We start from the raw sequence: 20,685 nt of genomic DNA, 5'->3' as shown, positions 1-20,685 counted from the left end.
GGATCTTGCTCTTGCCGAGCTCCCAATAAGCACTTGTCAAGGGAATGAGAATGTGAATGACTAACAGCCTGATTTACTGGGCTGCTGCTATTCGAAAGGCAAGCATCTGTTTTCATTATTTGATGAATTTTTTTTCTTTAAAAAGGAATACAAACAGGCATTTAGAGAGGGAGAAGCACTTGGCAGTTGGCAGGCCAGTGTGGGCCATAGCGCTCAGGCCCTGATTCCAGGCAAGCCAAAAAAACTGACCCCAGAGATCCGGTCCAGTTCTGATGTATCTTGAATATTCTGGGGCTGGCAGGTCTCAGAGGATAAGATCCTTTCCCATCCCCGCTGAGCACAGCTTGCTGGCTAAGAGTGTGGGATCCTCACTCTTAGTGCTAGCAGGGCAGACAAGAGGGGTTCACATCAGAGCTCTCTGCTTGCCAGGAAGGAGACCCTGAGCCAGTCGTCCCACCCTCAGGACTCACTGTTGCCATCCGTGAAGAGGGAATTAGCTGCTTCTCAGAGGTGGTTGTGATGACTCAACAGGACAACATATAAGGCCTGCAGAACAAGGTGTGGCCCCCATGAAGTGCTCAACAAATACGAGCCATAAATTATTATTATGTGGCCGGCACCGTGGCTCACTAGGCTAATCCTCCGCCTTTTGGTGCCGGCACCCCAGGTTCTAGTCCCGGTTGGGGCGCCGGATTCTGTCCCGGTTGCCCCTCTTCCAGGCCAGCTCTCTGCTGTGGCCCGGGAGTGCAGTGGAGGATGGCCCAAATGCTTGGGCCCTGCACCCGCATGGGAGACCAGGAGAAGCACCTGGCTCCTGGCTTCGGATCAGTGCAATGCACCAGCCGAAGCGCGCTGGCCGCGGTGGCCATTGGAGGGTGAACCAACTGCAAAGGAAGACCTTTCTTTTTGTCTCTCTCTCTCTCACTGTCCACTCTGCCTGTCAAAAAAAAAAAAAATTATTATTATGTTCTTTTTGAGTCTCTCAACAGTCCTACAAGGATCATTGTTCCCATTTTACAGGGGAAGAGACCGAGGAGCAAAAAGGCTGAACAGAGTGGCAGAGGCTGAACTTGCACTAAGATCATGGGACTCTGTGGTTGGTCCCTTAGGATTTCAGTCATAGAGATTCACATCGCTGCTTTCCCCAAACGCTGTTAGTCCGTGGGCATGGCTGAATGTAGCTGGAGCAGGAGAGGCTCGCGTGACAAGGCTGGAACCCCGAGAGCAGGAAAGAGCGCTGCAGCCACACAGTGCCGTCCCACTGAGGTAGAAGTGGTGCTTAGGGTCATGCTGGCGCAGACTCCCTTTCTCTGCAAAGGTGAGAGCTAGCCATTGGCCCAATGCCCACGTTGGAGTTCCGCTGACAGTGCTGGAAATACTACTGATGGAGTCCAGACCATCACTTTACAGTTAGAAGAATGACATTTTATTGCGTGCCCGTAAACTCTCTTCCGACTGCTACTGCAGTGGGGCAAAGGAAGGGACCCAAAGGAAGGTGGTTGTGTGTTTTTCTCCCAGGCCAAGGAGGCAGAGATGCCCCTGATCAGAGGCGGTGGTAACAGCGGGAAAGAAATGCACAGAGGGGAGTCTGTTTTCTGGGGACATCTCTCAGCAGTCCCCGTGTGGAGAGCTGTGAGGCTTGGCGGAGCAGAGATTTCAGGGTGCACCCAAGTATTTGCAAAATTCCTGCTGTAAGTCCAGCTCTAGTGAGGATTTCCTGAGGGCACCCACAGCGGGATGCTGGGAAAGTCCCAGATCTGCCTGTAGGGATCCCTGAGGCCTGGCAGAAGCAGAGTCATCTTTTTGAGCCTCACTTTCCCCTTCTGTAAAGTGAGTGACTAAGATTTTATTAACCCAGGATCCCATGATTCCAAGTGTTTATGCTCTCTCATGGTGGCAAAGATGGGGGCTCTGGAATCCAGGACTCTGTTAGCAGGGTCCATACCTGCTCTAGAACATCTTCACTTAAAGGTTCTCATCCTCTCCTGGATTGCTCAGTCCCTTCATCCGGAAGCCATTTTCACCACCCACAATTCCATTTAATTCCACAAAGGTTGGCTCAGGAATAACTGTGTTCTAACCGCATGGCTGCAAAGACAAATGCCATGAGTTTCCCAAGAGTTGGGGACTTTGCAATGAGATGATGAGGTCAAGAATTCTCAGAATGTCTTTTATCCAGAGATTTCTATATCTGCTAGACCAGACATTCTCAGAGAATGGTCCTCAGACAGCAACATTGATGCTGCCTGGGAACTTGTTAGAAATGCAGGTTTTCAGGCACCACCCCAGACCTATTGATTGAATCAGAAGCTCTGGAGGTATGGCCAACTGATCTGTTTTTAGTACATCCTCCACAGAGCTAGGATGCATGGTGAGGTTTGAGAACACGGAACCAGCCCTTCCAGGGAGTAGCTGTGACACTGTGGCTCTGAGACCTCCAGGGACCCAAGGAAACATCTTGAAGAGACTTGGTCACTTGGGCCGCCAGGACTTGTTGGTTTCAACGCAGAACCACAGTTCATTTGGAACCTCCAAAAACATTCTGAACCTTTGTGGTATTTTGGTGAACATCCAGGCATTATGGAAGCTACCCGTTTGTTTTGATGGGAATGAATCCAGTTTAACACACAATTCTGCATGGCACTTTGAGGCTTCCCCTCAATTGAGTATGATGCTTTGTGAATGTTTAGTCACACCGTGATGATGACCCAAGATAAAAATCTCAGTCCAAGGAGAACCCCTGCTTCCAAAGATCTTCTGAGGAGCAGAATTCTTGAGGGCCAGTGTGTACCTCCTCCCCTTCACAGGGGCCTCTAGTTAACGTGCTCCCCCATGGCAGGGTCTAAACCTGAGCCCTGCTCCCCTCAGTAGGTGGAAGTCACTGAGCTGTGTTCTCACTGCAGTAAGCTCAGACAAGAAGGGCAGGGCAGGTGCAGCTCCTATGGGGATGAGGGTGGGAGTGGGCAGCCTGGGTCCTGGGAGTGTCTGGCCCTTGTCTTTCTGGACACCTGTAGATCTGTTGTTCACTGCTCTAGTCCAGGGCCTGTGCTAGACTATGGGTACCTTCATGAACACTTGCGATGCAATCTTCTAGATGCTTCTGAGTGGACTCAGCCTCTGGGGGTCAGGGTTTGGGTGGATTTTAGTTCCACTTCCCTTGTTGGGCAGGTGTATGTAGCACTTATTTCACAGTGATGCCTGTAGCCTTGCTTCTGCCAGGCACAGGTGACAGCTGAGAAAGGAGAGCTGGGGAGGGGGAGGGGCAGGCATGTTGGCTGTTTACCCGAATCATTTCCTAAAATTCTCACAACACACAAAAAGGTGAGAAATAGCATCATCTCTCTACATTTTTTTTTCTTTTTCCAAATCGTGAAAGATTTTCAAACTCTCGTTGCCTTCATATGTTCATCTGTCCAGAAAATCAAATGAGACCATTGTAATGAAAGTGCTCTGGAAAAAAGAGATTTCAAAACCTTCTACAAAGGTCAGGTTTTCTAGTGATCGTATCACTGGGTCTTCCAAGGCAGTTTCTGGGGCCTCAGGTTGAGAAAGCTCATCTTAAAATCCACCCAGCCCCCAATGTTCTACATGACGGCAGGGGAAAGAAGCTTTCCTGCCAGGCTACTGGCGTTTGGGGCTGCCTCCTGCCCTACAGTCGTTAGACTGGCGAGGCTGCCATGATGGGGTGTGTGTGTGCAGGCCCTCGAGGAGGAATCGCGGCCTGGCCAGCCGGCCAGGAGAGGCTGACCTCATGTGCCTTTCCCACTTCTCATCTTTATGACTGGCTTCACTGTTCCGTTTTTGGCTCTCTCTTCCATTCTTGCAGCTGTGGTGACTGCGATTTAGGGCAAGCATTTGGGATCCCTTTTCTAATCCCTTTCAAATCCTGATTTAGCTGCAAAGTCCGGGAAGGGGGATGAGCAGGAGGGGGAGGAGGGACTCACCCCTGCCAAAGGCAATAGCTCAGTGTATCTGGGAAATCCCAGCAGGAGGGCCCAGCTTCCACCCACTGGGGCAGGGGGCCCCCTCATCTCATCCAGTATCTTCCACATCCCAGATACATGGAAGCAGTGAGCTCATCTGTGGACTGAAGCCTCTCACAGCCTCTTGCTTGGCGTTTGAGTCATAAGGATAGTTGTCATGGTGGTAAGAGGGAGATTTCACACGTGCCTTTTTTCCCAGTTTAATCGTCCTTGGTGGGAATGTGTCTTGGTCGGGTCCCTTTTTCTCCTTTTCCACTGTTGCCTCTCTGCTTGAAATCTTAGTCCATCTCCCATCCAGATTAATTCAACAACCTTGTGGATCATCCGCCTGGCAACCCCCTACCAGACTAAATTGACTTGTGTTACCTAACTTGCCCATGGGAGAGACAGGTCACATAATATGATGCTAAGGTGCCTGGTCACGGGTGGCATCCTGTACAAGTCTCTCAGTCTGAATTTAAAGGTCTTTCATGGGTGACTTCAGGCTATCCTCCCAATAAATTCCTGCCTGCAGCTCCTAGTGTTCCCTTTTCCAGGGTCTTGTCACATATTCGGTTGTTCAACACATTTACTCACCTTGGGCTTTTGTTCATGGGTCCCTCTCCATGAGAACCTTCTCTCCAATCCAAACACTGCATCCCCAGGGCAGCTCATGGCCCGTCTCCTTGACCCCAGCACATCAGTAGCCCTGTTCTCTTAACTGTCAGAACCACACAGTTTCATACTATCTGTTTGAAAGGCAGAGTAAAAGAGAGAGGTAGAAGGAGAGCCAGTGAGAGAGAGAGAGAGAGAGAGAGAGAGAGAGAGAAAGAGAGAGAGAAACAGAGAGATCTTCCATCTACTTGTTCACTCCCCAAATGGCTACAATGACCAGGGCTGAGCCAGGCAAAAGTCAGGAGGCCAGAACTCCATTCGGGTCTCCCACATGGGTAGCAGGGGCCCAAGTACTTGGGTCATCTTCTTCTGCTTTCCTAGACACATTAACAGGGAACTGGATGGGAAACAGAGCAGCCGAAACTCAGACTGGTGCTCCAATACGGGATGCCAGCATCACATAGACTTAACCCACTGTGCCACAACGCTGGCCTTGCTAATTATTTTTGCATTCTTCCTTTGCAGTCTCTCCTTAAAGGCTCTGTAAGCTTTTTGACGTTGAACCTTGTCTTAAGCTTCTGGTGTATTCTTTGCCAAGCTTGTATGACATGTGCTAAATAACAAAATAATTTTGACCCTGATTGGGTGTTTTCCCACCTAAAAATTGCGTTGGTGACTTTCTAGAGACAAATATGTTCATTTATTTTGCAAAAAGAAATCCTATCCATTTGTAGCCAATAGCCATGAGTGTGTATCCCCATAAAACATTCCTGAGGGGAGATGACAATGGATGAAGACTGGAGGTTTGAAAGGTGCTCATCAGCTCCAGGACTTCCAGTAACAGCCAGTCTGCACAGGGCCCCTGACTCGCTTCTAACATGTTTGACCTCTTCTGTTTCCCCAGAGGGCTCCTGTGGGAATAAGCGAGCAGACCTGGTCTTCATCATCGACAGCTCCCGCAGCGTCAACACCCACGATTATGCAAAGGTCAAGGAGTTCATTGTAGACATCTTGCAGTTCTTGGACATCGGACCCGACGTCACGCGGGTCGGCCTGCTCCAGTACGGCAGCACAGTCAAGAATGAGTTCTCCCTCAAGACCTTCAAGAGGAAGTCTGAGGTCGAGCGAGCCGTCAAGAGGATGAGGCATCTGTCCACGGGTACCATGACAGGGCTGGCCATCCAGTACGCTCTGAACATTGCGTTCTCGGAAGCTGAAGGGGCCCGGCCCCTGCGGGAGAATGTGCCCCGCGTCATAATGATTGTGACAGATGGAAGGCCACAGGACTCGGTGGCGGAAGTGGCTGCCAAGGCACGGGACACGGGCATCCTGATATTTGCCATCGGTGTGGGCCAGGTGGACCTCAACACGCTGAAGGCCATTGGGAGTGAGCCCCACGAGGACCACGTCTTCCTGGTGGCCAACTTCAGCCAGATCGAGTCGCTGACGTCCGTGTTCCAGAACAAGTTGTGCAGTAAGTCCTGCTCCTCTGGGGCTTCTAGGGGAATCTGTGGGATTCATTCATTCACCTTCAAGTGTTTGCTCTGGGCTCTGCTGTCCCCGGTGCTGTAGCGGCAGTGACTGTTCAGCAAAGACCAAGACAGACAAGTAACATTCTCTTGGGGAGGCCTACGTTTAGGCCAGGGAGACAGATAATTAAGCATGTTATTAGACAAACAAATAAGTGACATGGTGGGGGAAGCATCCAGAGTGTGATGGAGCATATAACCAGCGCCTAACCTAGACCTAGGTGTTCGGGGAGCCTTCCCTGGGGAGGTGACATTTGAACCCGAAGAGCAGGATGGGCAAGGGAAGACAGGCTTTTTCTCCAGCACATTGAGCTGTCCTGAATTTCCTGAGTGAAAGGAGGGAGCAGAATGGGAGGACAGAAAGCACAACATAACTTCTCCCTGGATGATGCAGAATACCACACATCTTTGCCCTTGGTGATGTTAGCAGTTGATGCTCCTCAACCAACAAAGAGGCCCGTTGCACACTTTGGCAGTACAGATACTAAGATTGGAGTGATACTGAGGTTAGCCTGGCCTCTGTGCAAGGATGAGAACAAATTCATAAAGTGGTCTATATATAAGAAAAAAAAAGAGGTCCAGCATGTCAGTGCATGTAGGGGCCCAAGGTGTAGCTGTCACCCTCCCTTTTAGGGTAGCAGGTGCAGCTCACCACTTACGCCTGGTGCAACTCACCACCCACGCGTGTTCAAGTCCTTGGCCTATATGCTCTGCAAGAGCATTCTTTCCTCTCTGAATTTCTTTTTGTTTTTTTAAATTCTGAATTATCTAATCTTCATTGGAAAGATATTTGATAACTAGGCATTAGAATTGATAGTTTTAATTTTATTTATTTGAAAGGCAGAGTTACAGAGAGAGGGGATATATATATATATACACCTATATATATATATATATATATATATATACATATATATATATATAGAGAGAGAGAGAGAGAGAGAGAGAGAGAGAGATCTTTCATTCACTGGTTCACTCCCCAAGTGGCTGCAATGGCCAGGGATGGGCCCGGCTGAAGCCAGGAGATTCATCAAGGTCTCCCACATGAGTGCAAGGGCCCAAGCACTTGGACCATCCTCTGCTGTTTTCCCAGGCCATAGCAGAGAGCTGGATCAGAAGTGGAGCAGCTGAAACTTGAACCGGTGCCTGTATAGGATGCTGGCATTGCAGGAGGTGGCTTAACCCACTGCGCCACAATGCCGGACCCTCCTCTCTGGATTTTGAACCCTGTTTTCCACAAGGCGCATCCCTCCCTTCCTTCCCATACTCTCCCCAGTGACCTCCAAGCCTAGCTCCTGCCTCCACTTTTCTCAGCAAGTCAGTTTGCTCCCTCCCTGGCTTCCAGTTCCTGCAGCTGCCTTCTCGTGCCTTCCTCCAGGAGGGCAGGGGCCCAGAGTGCCAGCCCAGGTTCCCCCGTCATCCCTGGAACCTGGAAAATTGCAACCTGACCTGGTAAACGGTGTCCGGTCCAGCTTTGTCCACTCCAGAGGCTCATGTCCCCTCAAACTACCATGCTTCCCTGCTGGAGAAATAAAGGAGATTTCTATGGTTAATGCCTGATCCTTTTCTAGAGTGTGAGTGAATGAGCTTAAGAGCCAAACTCCTCACCAGCACCCAGGAAGAGGAAATGGCCCCGCAGAAGTTTCAGAGAATGATCTCAGAATGTGACAAAGCCTCCAGCCCCATGGGGTAGGCCTCACAGGGCAAGAAGGAGGATGTACTTTGGTGGATCTTTAAAAAACAAATCCTCTTGCCAAGAATGAACCTCAAAAGACAGACTCCGGGGCAGGTATTTGTCACAGTGGCTAAGCTGCCGCTCAGAACACCTGCATGCTATGTTGGAGTCCCTGGGTTCAAGTCCCAGCTCTGCTTTCAATTTCAGCTTCCTGTCTATGTGCAGCCTAGAGTCAGCAGGTGATGCCTCAAGTAGTTGGGCCCCTGCCACCCACATGGGAGACCTGGATGGAGGTTCTGGCTTCTGGCTTCAGCCTGGCCCAGCTCTGGCTGTTGTGGGCATTTGGGTAAATAGAAGATCCTTGTGTGTCTCTTTTTGATTTTCAAATAAAAAAATTTTTAAAAGCGGACTTCTTTTTTGGCTCCAGAATCCAAAGTTTTATTTTAAAAATCAATACCATGAAGCAGAAATAACCTTTTTCTTTTCAGTGTCACTTGGAAAATGTTCAGAAGCACCTTTTCCTGGCGCCACAGAGAGCCTGTGTTATTGTGGTGTGCAGGGCCCAAGACAACTGGAAAACTTCAATCAGTAGAACACGCTGCAAACATTTTTAAGGTTTATGACTTTAAATGACTTCTGCAGAATTTACGTTCCCCCTTTCCTGGAAATATTAAAAAAAGAAATTGGTTCTGTAACAGTTTTGGAAAATGTTAATGGTGGAGTTCTTTTATAAGCACTGTGGATTTATCAGCAAATGGAAAGATAATCTGATTAGGGAGAGGAGCTACACAGCAAGACTGACCTCCTTATGGGTGAATGTGAACCTGTCCATGAAAGAACCTTCTCCATGTGCTTAATGGCAAGGCAGTACAATCAAGTATTTATTTATTTATTTAACTTATGTGAGAGGCAGAGAGATAGAGAGAGAGTCCATCTGCTGGTTCACTCTCCAAATGCTTGCAAAGCCAGGGCTAGAACTCAATCCGGGTGTCCCACATGGGCAGCAGGGATCCAACCACTTGAGCCATGGCCACTGCCTCCCAGACTGCATTAGCAGGAAGCTGGAATTAGGAGGAGCTGGGACTCAAACCCAGGTACTCTGATATGGGGCGTGGATGTCCCGTGCAGCGTCTCAGCTGCTACACCACACCCCTGCCCCAGCAAGGCTGCAGAAGTAACAGGAAGTTTGGATGTGTAGGGAAAAGGGGCAGAGAACAGAGAGAAGACAGCATATGAACTTGCAGCCAGAATGAATTTATTCAAGAAAAATACATTTCCAGAGAGGCTGGGTCTTACATATCTTAGGGTGGGCTAAGGGTCCAGAGGAGGAAGGGGGCAGTAGTTGGAGATGAATTTCTCCATACAGGTTTTTCAGATTTCTCATGGGCTTTCAAACCTGGAAAAGAATGCAGGGGGTGGGGTGGGGAACAATAGAGGCTACTCGGGTCTCTTGAAAGAAGGCAGGAGTAAGGGGTAAAAGGGAATTTTATTTGCTTTCAGGCAAGGAGCTGTAATGGCTGAGACTTATGTCCTTGTTCCATCAGGATGCCCCAACCCCCCAGCCCCGTCATCTTTGCTGTAATATGGAAGTTCTAAGAAAACTTGGAGGGGGGTGTGCTGCTTAAGCTGCCATCTGTAGCGCTGACATCCCAGTATAGGTGCCAGTTCAAGCCCCAGCTGCTCCACTTCCAATCCAGCTCCCTGCTGATGTGCCTGGGAAGACAGTAGAAGATGGCCCAAGTGCTTGGGCCCCTGCTCCAGGCTCCTGGCCTCAGCCTGGCCCAGCAAGGCTGCAACCATCTGGGGAGCGAGCCAATGGATGGAAGTCTCTCTCTCTCTCTCTCTCTCTCCCTCCCTCCCTCCCTCTGTAACTCTATCTTTCAAATAAGAAATCTTTAAAAAGAAAAGAAAACCAGAAAACGTGGTGTTTTCCCGGTTGTTCATGTGGCTGAGAAGTGGAGCCCCTGGAGTGTGCCATCGCTGTGTGGGGCGCAGCCACTCTCTCTGCTGCTCCTCTGGGCTCTGCGGAGCAGACTCATCCACTCTCTTGAAAGGTTGAGGAGGCCCCAGGGCCTCTTTATCTGCTGCGCAGTGAAGACTGCAATAATGAACACTTACTAGACACTTTCCCTTAGGACTGCATTTGAGCCTCATGGAAAGCTGGGGAGGCAACACCACCCTGCCTCTCCCTTTTTACAGGTTAGCGCCCTCGCTCAGCGAATCATGCAAGAACAAACAGGCAGGAGACCGAAGGGCTCATTCCACTCCTCGGCATGTCGGGAATTATAAATTCTTTTTTAATGTGAACCATTTTCTGATGGTAATCTCCATGCTCCAGCCTTGCCAGGCAAACCAGGCTTTGCAGCTGGCATTCACTGAGGTGGGTACAACTCTGGGAGGAAGCCTTTGCAGGGTGAGGAGGAGCGGACCCCAACTGTAAAATGCAGAGTGAATCCATTTGCTCCCACGCCTTCAGTTGACTCATCTGTAAAATGGGGATTTTATAAACAGAGAGGGGAGGTGTGAGCAGGTGCTATAAACTGAAGAGCCCTATTCATTGTGCACCATGTCATGTGTGATCACAAATACGCTGAACCAACAGGCTTGGCAAAGGGGCTCAGTTTTGATCAGTACACCGATGACCAGACAACAGTGATGAGCATCTTCCAAGTTGCAAGTGGCAGTTCTGAGGTGTGTTTTTAATTAATTAATTTGGAAGACAGAGAAAGAGAGAGAGAGCAGGAGACAAACACACACACACATACACACACACACACAGAGAGAGAGAGAGAGATTGAGAGAGATCTTGCATTGTCTGTTCACTTCCCAAATGACTGCAACAGCCAAGTCTGGGCCAAGCCAAAGCCAGGAGCCAGGAATTCCCACGTGGCTAACAGGGACCCAAGTACTTGGGCAGTTTTCTGCTGCCTCCCCAGGTGCATTTGCTGGGAGCTGGATTAGAAATCAAGACAGCCAGGACTTGAACTGATGCTCAGATATCAGATGCCAGTGCAGCAAGTGACGGCTTAACCTGCTGCACCACAGTGCTGGCTTCAACTCCGAGGGTTTGGGGGGTCTCATGTGCACCTTAGGCCTCGGTTGAGCTACCCCCTGATGATAATGAGAGCTCATCTTGTCCTGTGCTGGGTACTTTCCATACATTGATCTAGTTAATACTTAATTAGTTCTTGTCTTTGAACAAGAAAGAATAAGGGGGCTGGTGCTGTGGTGCAGTAGGTTAAACCTTTGCCTGCAGTGCTGGCGTCCCATATCGGTGCCAGTTCAGTGTCCCAGCTGCTCCTTTTCTTATCTAGCTCTCTGCTATGGCCTGGGAAATCAGTAGAAGATGGCCCAAGTGCCTGGGCCCCTGCACCCATGTGGGAGACCTGCAAGAAGCTCCTGGCTCCTGGGTTCGGATTGGTCTGGCTCTGGTGATTGCAGCCATGTGGAGAGTGAACCATAGGAGGGAAGATCTCTCTGTCTCTCCCTCTCTCTGTCTGTAACTCTGCCTCTCAAATAAATAAATAAATCTTTAAAAAAAGAAAAAAAATTCAGATGTGAGACAGAGAGGAGTGGGTAGCAAAGTAGCAAGTTTTAATGGGGTAGGACATCTGGGCCCCTTTCCAGACAGAATCTGAAAGAATGCATCATCCAGACTGGGGAAAGCAAGGTTACCTGGTTTAGAGGAGAGAATGCACCTGGCAGGCCAGGTGGGCGGCTCAGGAGAGAGCTGAGAGCTGAGTGTGCAGTCTGTAGTCAGTCTGGGGCTTATAAGGGAAAGGGGTCCAGTTCTCCTTCCCCTCCTCCTCCTCCTCCAGGACAAAGAATGTGCTGAGTGTGAATTAGGTAACATTCCTCCCAAGGTTTCACTGCTCGGTGCTGTCAGACTGGGGAGCCCACAAGGCGCAACAGAGGAGCTTCCCCTAGGGTGTCTGCCTTGGGGGAAGGCTGTGAGGTTTTATCGCCTAATGTTATCTGGCTAGGTAACCCATTTGGTGCTGAGTAGAGAGGATTGTGGATGGGGGCTATCCTTGGAAGGAAGGCTGAGACTACCTGTGAAGTTATTGGGGTCCAGGTAGGACTTTGTAGTGTAAAATCCTGGGCTGCTTCCAAGGTGTGCCCTTAGGCCCCTCTCTCACACACAGGCTAATTTCTAGCTTCCTACCTAACACTGGAAATGGAAATGGAGACTTAGGAAGGATAAGCAAGTGCAGGCAGCAGAGTTAGAGATTCTGAGCCTAAGCTCTTAGCCTCCATGTGGCAGGCCTGAGAGTTCCAAGCCGGTGGAGCAATGGGATGTTTGCTTTGTGAGATGCCCACTTTAGATACCTCAGAGAGTCTTCTGGAACGGGGGGAGTTTGGGCCAGAGAATGCCTGGGTCTGTCCAGGAGCTGTTTTTGGGCTATTTGTTTCCTCATTTAGTTATGTAACAAACCTGTGAAGAAGAGGCTCTTATTCTACAAAGAGGAAAGTGAGACCCAGGAGATGAAATAATTTGTCCAAGATCACTGTACGTAGCAAAGATGACTGGTGAGTCTGGCATTTCTGTAAACAGAACTCAAAAGCGATGCTGGGTCTGCCGACCGGAGGAGCCAGGCAGGCTGCAGGTGAGATCAAGGCAGGAGCTTTAATCCTACGATTCTGAAGAGATCAGGATCTGAAGCCAGACAGCCCTGGGTGAGAGCCTGGCTTTGGCTCTCGCCGGTCGTGTGGCCGTGAGCCTGAACATAGCAGCGGTTTTATACCCACAGTCAGAATCAGTGGCTTCCACAGTGGCCACAGCAAAGGGAAATCCTGAGGTCGAATTCCCAGGCCACCCCTGAGACTACCAGAGAGACGTGGAGGCCGTCAGATGTCCTGTGAATTGAGGTGCTGTCTACAAGATGACCCAGATCCACACGTCCTGAAGTTCACCATCTTGCCACCCAGGAAGCAGGTCTGGTCCCAGCGTGGTGGTGATTCATTGTCACCTAGCAGGGCAGCCTGTAGTTCACCTCTTAGTGTCGGCTTTATCAGCCTCGCCTGGAGCCTGGCTGTTCCTACCCCACCCAAGCCAGGCACTAATAATGTTAAGACACTCCCTTCCTCAATCGGCCTGGGCAAAGTCTACACCTCTTGCACCCCTTTGAGACGCTGTTGTGGAGAGGCCAGACGACATCAGAGTCTCTGTGCACTCAGTAATCGTTCTTTTCAGGATCCCCAGTCAGCCAGTGGCTTCCTCCGCTGACCAGTTAGCTGTCCCTCCCCCGACCTTTGACAAAGCCGTGACTGGGTTTAAACCCAAAAGGCCTCTTGAGAAGCGAGGCAATGGGAAGGCTCCTGGCAGGCCAATGGAGGAGGCAGGACTCTGTCTTCTTTATCATCCCACACTTGAAGGCCCACCCAGGAGAGCAGGGCCTGGATCCTCAGCACTTACCAGTGGAATTCCACTGATAGACCTTTATTCTGCACAGTAAAAATGTTTGAGTTTTTTGGTTGCAAATATCAGAAATGCAACTTAAACTAGGTTTGGGGGAATGGGTTGTATTATATTTTTCACAGAAATAAGGACCAAAGTTACCACACGTTTGTAGCAAAGAAAGAAGTTTCTAGAAAAAAAGAGGTGCTACACAGATAAATACTAGTCACATCAGTCTTTTTAAATTTTTTTAAATTTTTATTTATTTTTTTTTTGACAGGCAGAGTGGATAGTGAGAGAGAGAGACAGAGAGAAAGGTCTTCCTTTTTGCCATTGGTTCACCCTCCAATGGCCGCTGCGGCAGGCTCATCGTGCTGATCCGAAGCCAGGAGCCAAGTGCTTCTCCTGGTCTTCCATGCAGGTGCAGGGCCCAAGCACTTGGGCCATCCTCCACTGCCTTCCCGGGCCATAGCAGAGAGCTGGCCTGGAAGAGGGGCAACCGGGATAGAATCCGGCGCCTCAACCAGGACTAGAACCCGGTGTGCTGGCGCTGCAAGGTGGAGGATTAGCCAATTGAGCCACGGCGCCGGCCTCACATCAGTCTTGAGGGACCTTGGAGACCATGTGTGCCCTTACTCTACAGGTGAAGAACAGGTTACCTGGCCTTCTTTTTCTTTGGAGGGATAGAGAGGAGCCGTCTGGCTCCTAATCAAGTACTCTTTCTGTTGCACCAAACTTACTGTCTCTGGTTCCAGTTTCTTTCATGTGTCATGGCCAACATCAACCTCAGTAGCAAGGTGCCACTCCAAACCCCTATGCCATAGTTCTTTTCATTTCCTCACTTGACAGGTGAAGAAAGGGAGTTTAAAAATTAAGTAATTTGTACAAAGTCGTAACAGGTGGTAAGGCTGCCCTCTCAGGTGGTCCATTTCCAAAAACCATCTTCTCGCCCACTCGGCTGGCTACTGCCCGATGCTTCCTCTGCGTTCCAGCTCCTGTCTTCTTGCTCTGTCAGGATCCCAGATAAAGGCACTAGGGACCAGGCCTCTCAAATGAGCCCCCCACCTGTGGGTGACTGCTGTCCAGTGGTAGCCTAGACTCCATTGTGCAGGAGACAGTGACTTGTGCAGGTGCCTCAGGAATGTCCCCATGCCCACAGGTAATTTGACTCCAGCAGTCCAGGAAAAGAAGAGAAACTACCAGGGCTCAAATTAAAACTGGGACAATGGTTTTTTTCCCCCTTTATAAGATTGTCAAAAACTTAACATTTGATAAGACCGGGTGCTGAAGTGTCGAGCAGGTGAGAATTGTTACTGTCATGCATTGCTGGTGTGAGCCCTCTTGGAAGGCAATGAGGCGACTTCTGTTTAAAGTATGACCCAGCCCTAGAGAAATAATTGCACGGGCCTTCAAGAAGATGTGCTGAAAAGGTTCATCACAGCCTTGTGAAGGCAAAACCTTGGAAACCACCCAAATGTTGACCTGTGGGGAAATGGTTAAATAAAATAAGGGGCCGGCGCCGTGGCTCAATAGGCTAATCCTCTGCCTCGCGGCGCCGGCACACCAGGTTCTGGCACACCGGGTTCTAGTCCCGGTCGGGGCACCAGATTCTGTCCCGGTTGCCCCTCTTCCAGGCCAGCTCTCTGCTGTGGCCTGGGAAGGCAGTGGAGGATGGCCCAAGTGCTTGGGCCCTGCACCCCATGGGAGACCAGGAGGAAGCACCTGGCTCCTGGCTTCGGATCAGCGCGGTGCACCCGCCGCAGCGCGCCGGCCATTGGAGGGTGAACCAACAGAAAAGGAAGACCTTTCTCTCTGTCTCTCTCTCTCACTGTCCACTCTGCCTGTCAAAAAAAATTTTAAAAATAAAATAAAATAAATAAAATAAGGAATAGTCACATGGCCGGTGGATAAGGCAATCAAAAGGATTTGATAAATCTAAGTTCTCATTATTCAAGGTAATTGTGTTCTGTAAAGTCACGGCAAACCCTGAACTAGTGACAACTGAAGCAGTGGATAGACAGGACTAGATTCTGGTCATCTGATGTTCTTGTGAGCTGATTAACATGTAACCTTGTTTTATATGTGTTCCTGTTTAAAGATGTCGTATTTAATATGTGTTGTTGATTGTTAACATTGAACTCATGGCCAGCATCTCTAGCTCTCGCCTGGATGAAGCGTATCTAGCATATTTTTCCCAAAAAGACACCTCACAGCTTCCTGAGCTTGGGAACAGTAGACAGCATTTGACCATTTCAACAGCAAAATTGCCAGCAAATGCACTAACATGCAAAAAACCTGACACAATATAGACCATTAAAGGGACATTGGTGACCGGCGCCACGGCTCAATAGGCTAATCCTCCACCTAGCAGTGCCGGCACACCGGGTTCTAGTCCCGGTCGGGGCACCGATCCTGTCCCGGTTGCCCCTCTTCCAGGCCAGCTCTCTGCTGTGGCCAGGGAGTGCAGTGGAGGATGGCCCAAGTGCTTGGGCCCTGCACCCCATGGGAGACCAGGAGAGGCACCTGGCTCCTGCCATCGGATCAGCGCGGTGCGCCGGCCGCAGCGCGCCAGCCGCAGTGACCATTGGAGGGTGAACCAACAGCAAAAGGAAGATCTGTCTGTCTCTCTCTCTCTCTCTCTCTCCTCTCTCACTGTCCACTCTGCCTGTCAAAAGCAAAAAAAGCTGGAAAAAAAAAAAAAAAGGACATTGGTTTGCAGTGTAGAATATGAGAGCTGAAACAAGAAGGCATAGTGTTGCCTTGTTTGACTGCAGCTGGTATCTGCATTGTGACAAAATTTTCATTGCTCTGAGCGTGTCCAGGAACGAATGTGGAAGTGCTATGATTATTGACTGATTTCAATAGTAGACAAATTCTCAGATGTGGAGTCTGCAAATAATGAAGATCAACTGTGCATGTCTTCACATTTTAACATCTCAGAAATTGGGGTGCATCTTAGATCCCATGCAATATGGTCCCTATATCTGTATGGACAGACTCCGTGGTTAAGGTTGAGTGAAATCCAAGTTGAAGATCAGTATAGGGATGTATAGGATAGACCTACATATGTAAAGTTAAACAAAATGCCGTGCTGCTTTTCCTTGGCTCTGAAGTAGTTAAGAGGTATTAAGCATTGCCCAGGTCCCAGACACTACTCCAAGCACTCAGTCATCTTAATTAATTTAACTTTCACATGGTGCTTATAAGGTAGGTGCCAATTTTTATCTCCATTTTATAAAAAGAAGTTAAGAACATTGCCCAGGGTCTCACACACACACACACACACACACAAAGATGTTTATTTCATACTTCATTGAAAGTTATGATTGCATTTATTCTATGAACTTTTCTTAACGCTATTTGTAGCCTAAAAGAAGCTTAAATATATACAGATTATTAACTCAGTACATCCTAAATTATTTTGCTATGAAATAAAACAGTTTTACTCTTCTGGTTCTTTTATTACCCCCATATTTCTTACTTAGATGTGGAGATGTGTACTTAAGATGGATTTCATCAGTAGCTGTGTTTTCCTACATACTGGATTAATGGGATTGCTCTTAGCTTTTGAGTGCCCCTTTTATTTTAGTTTCATAAAAATATTTCCTGTGCATAGACATTGTTTTTATTAATGAGAACACTTACATAACTTGTCCTGTTTATATTGATGCTTGTTAATTTTAAATATGCTCAAGTTGCATTTTATTGAGTAAGGTCATAAATTGAGATGTAAAAAATGGGATTTTTTTATGAGCTCCAAGGAAACTTATATAAGAATTGATGTATTTGAAAGCTGAGACTCTTCAAATATTAAATGCAGAAATGTTTTATATATATATATACATTTAAATATATATTTATTATTTGAAAGGCAGAGTTACAGAGAGGCAGAGGAAGAGAGAGAGAGAGAGAGAGAAAGAGAGAGTCTCGCATCCTCTGGTTCACTCCCCAGAAGGCTGCAATGGCCGGAGCTACACCAATCCGAAGCCAGGATCCAGGAGCTTCCTCTGGGTCTCCCACGTGGGTGCAGGGGCCCAAGGGCCTGGGCCATCTTCTGCTGCTTTCCCAGGCCACAACAGAGAGCTGGATTGGAAGTGGAGCAGCCAGGTCTTGAACCGGTGCCCATATGGGAAGCTGGCACTTTAGGTGATGGCTTTACCCATTATGCCACAGCGCTGGCACCTTATTTATTTATATTTAAATTTTAAAATGTACTTATTTGAGAGGCAGAGGGACAGAGACAAAAAGAGATCTTCCATCCGCTGGTTTGCTTCCCCACACACCTACAACAACCCGTGCTGGATTGGAGCCAAAGCTGAGAGCCAGGAATGCAGTCCAGGTCTCTCCTGTGAGTGGCAGGGACCCAATAATTTGAATCATCACAGCAGCCTCCCAGGGCCCACATTAGCAGGAAACTGGAATTGAGAGCCAGAGCTGGGACTTGAACCCAGGTACACCTATATGGGTTGTGGGTATCTTAACAACTAGTCCAATGCCTGCTCCTGCAGAAATATTTTAAAGCAAGACATAAAGGTTCTGGAAACATGAAACATATGAATGCATATTTGACTCCACAGTTTTTTGTATACTTTGCATATTGAAAAATTACATTCCTCTTGGGGCTTATAATCCTGAGAAACTGTTGGGTCTTTAACACATTCTCATTTAACTGATAGCTTCTCCTCTACTGCTGCCTACTAAAAAGTCCACATTTGTAGCTAATGCCCCTTTTGGTGGTAGTAAACTTTCTGATCCTCCTGCCCAATAAAAGGATATTATGAAATTAAAGCAGCAGTATCTGTTTCTGTAGGCCAAAAACAATTGACAGCAATTTCACATGATTCAGCCTAAGCCATTTCCTTTTGACCTGGCCCTCTGTGGCCCTTATACATGACGATACTTCAGAAATTCATGGAAAACAGAATTAAAAGATATATTTATTTTGATGCATGAAAGTTTTGAAATCGTATATATACAATGTCTTCAAATAGATCAAGGAAAAACGTATACTGTGAAAAACCTATGCAGGACTTGCACTACGGCACAGTTGGTTAAGCCACTGTCTGCTGCGCGGGCATCCTGCATTGGTTCTGGTTCCAGTCCCAGCTGTTCCACTTCCAATCCAGCTCCCTGATAATGCATCTGGGAAAGCAGCAAAAGATGGTCCAGGTGCTTTAGTTCCTTCACCCACGTGGGAGACCCAGAAGAAGCTCCTAGCTCTTGGCTTCGGCCTGACAGAGCACTGGCCATCCATTGTGGCTATCTCTATCTATCTATCTATCTATCTATCTCTTCCTCTGTCTCTGTAAACTCTGACTTTTAAATAAATTAATTAACAACAAAGAAAAGAAAAACACATAAATTCCTTTTTTTTTTTTTTGCAATTAAATAAGCTTCTGTTTTAATTCCATTTTCTGCAGACTTTTAGAAGTACCCTCACAAATGCTGGTGGCATTTATATGCACCTGTCTTGTCTGCCTTAGAGTGTAAACCCCCTGGAGGACAGGGACTCCCTCTTGCCTCTCTTTGGGCCCTGCCCTCTCCTTTCTCCTTCCCAGAGTGTGTTCGGAGTAAATGTCTATGGGGTGGAATGAAGTTAGAGTGGGCACAGCCATTCACGTAGCTTCCTGTGTGTTCCCTTCCAGCCGTCCACATGTGCAGCGTCCTGGAACATAACTGCGCCCACTTCTGCATCAACACCCCAGGATCGTACGTCTGCAGGTGCAAACAAGGGTACATCCTCAACTCGGATCAGACGACTTGCAGAAGTAAGATTGCTTTGCTCATCTCTCTGGGCTTCTCTCTCTTCTCGTGTCTGTATCTGGGCTCATGTTAGGCGTCTCCATCCCCTCACTGCACCCAGTTACCATTTCCCTGAAGAGAGAAGCAAGGGTTCAAAGTTTTGTTTGTTTTGACCGCACTTCTCACTCTGCCTCCATAGTACTGGGCCAGAGTCGGGCACACAGTAGGCCATCAAGAAGAGTTTGAGAGACCGGTGGAGGCATCATCCCTTAAACAGCCTCTTGTGAATGTGTGGGCTGGCTTCCTTTGCTTCCAAACTGCTTCTTCAGGGGCAACTACTGAAGAGCCTTTTCATCCACTGTCTTTGTTCAGTGTACCCTGAGGAATTGCTTCTGTATTTTATTCTCTTCTCTAAAGCGTGGACTTAGGATGAGTTATTGACCTTGGCTGGGAATGATTATTTCAAATTCTATTTTAGAGGTGTGCAGGGACCTAGTTGCTTTGATGAGGCACACTTTATAGGTCTCTCAAACTTGAAAAAGGGCAAAGGGACACAAAATGTTAGAACTCACAGTCTCCTTTTTTGGCCAAGCCCCAAAGACCAGACAATATGCAGATATTTATGCCAGCACAAGGTTATCTGTCCCTTAAAGAACAGAATTACCCACACGTTGAGTATTGTGCCCCCCCCCCTTAAGTTGCGAGTGAAACCACTTTGTTAACCCTTGGACAGCCAGGCTGCCAAAGAAAGGCTTGAGGAAGGCCAAGGCATGTGCAGGCAAATAAAATTCAGTGACTGTGATGGGTAGTTCATGCAAGACATAATTGTTATACTGCATGCTAAGCAATTAAGCATTAATGGAAAGCAGTTTGCACAAATGGTTGTAATTAGCATCACATTTATAGAGCCAAACCACATTTTCCATTTTTCTTCTCACTTTTCTGTTTCAGGGTTGAGTGGTTGGCTGGAAGCTTTCCCACTCCCCGAGATTAGGTAACATCTGCTTGATCGCCTCCAGTTCTGTGGCGTGTAGAAGCCCAAGGCTCTCTGGGGTCTGTGAACCCCAGGGGCTTCGTGTTCTCGGCTCCTCTCAGACCCCAGGGCTGCAGCCTGAATTATTGTCATCTTCCACTGGTAGATTTGGTGTTTCTTCAGGTGGTTCCACAACATGAAAATCCTAAACAGTCTTGGGTTTTGTAGACTTTACTGAAGAACTGGAGGAGCTCAGGACAGGCCATCTCACACACTGCTCAGCAAACAACCTTAACATCTGAGACCCCATTCTCTTCCAGCACCCTCCTGCCCCAAGCTGCTTCTCTGGCCCACCCTACAGGGTACTCATCTCCCCCTGTCTTGCCCATTTCCTTCCTCCCAACCCTTCCTGGGAGCAACAAGTGGTTCCACCCCTTGCTTCAAGAACTCTGGTGATCCCTTAGGTTCAGGGCATCTGCTAATGTCCATTTGCCATGGGTTGGCTTAGCTGAGCCTGAGGAATTCTGACACCAGGGAATAAAAATAAAAAGCACATTTCTCCGGGTACTAAAATAGCTGACTAGAGGTGCCTGGTGCACTTTCATTCACAACAGAGGACAAAAACAAGGGGAAGGCAACAGCCATTTCCCTAGAGTAGGGGGTGGCAGAACATGAGAGTGCTGTGGGAATGTGACAGAGACGTTGGAGCCACAGATGTGTGATGGCCTCAGGAAGAAGGGACTTGGGGCTGGTGCTGTGGCATGGCAGATATAACCACTGCCCGAGACACT

The 20,685-nt window shown here is 48.4% G+C and overlaps 1 protein-coding gene across 3 annotated transcripts in view; it reads left to right on the top strand.

Annotated features, from left to right (window-relative positions):
* MATN2 (matrilin 2) overlaps positions 1-20,685 on the top strand; it is a 155,433-nt gene that overhangs the window by 48,777 nt on the left and 85,971 nt on the right. For all 3 annotated transcript variants that reach the window (XM_062188190.1, XM_062188189.1, XM_062188188.1), the window contains exons 3-4: positions 5,482-6,051; positions 18,825-18,947. In XM_062188190.1, coding sequence (XP_062044174.1) covers positions 5,482-6,051; positions 18,825-18,947 — 693 coding nt within the window. The remainder of the gene's footprint in view (positions 1-5,481; positions 6,052-18,824; positions 18,948-20,685) is intronic.

Source organism: Lepus europaeus, chromosome 4 (genome assembly GCF_033115175.1).
Source record: "Lepus europaeus isolate LE1 chromosome 4, mLepTim1.pri, whole genome shotgun sequence".
Taxonomy (NCBI): Eukaryota; Metazoa; Chordata; class Mammalia; order Lagomorpha; family Leporidae; genus Lepus; species Lepus europaeus.
This window is presented reverse-complemented; position numbering and strand designations above follow the sequence as displayed.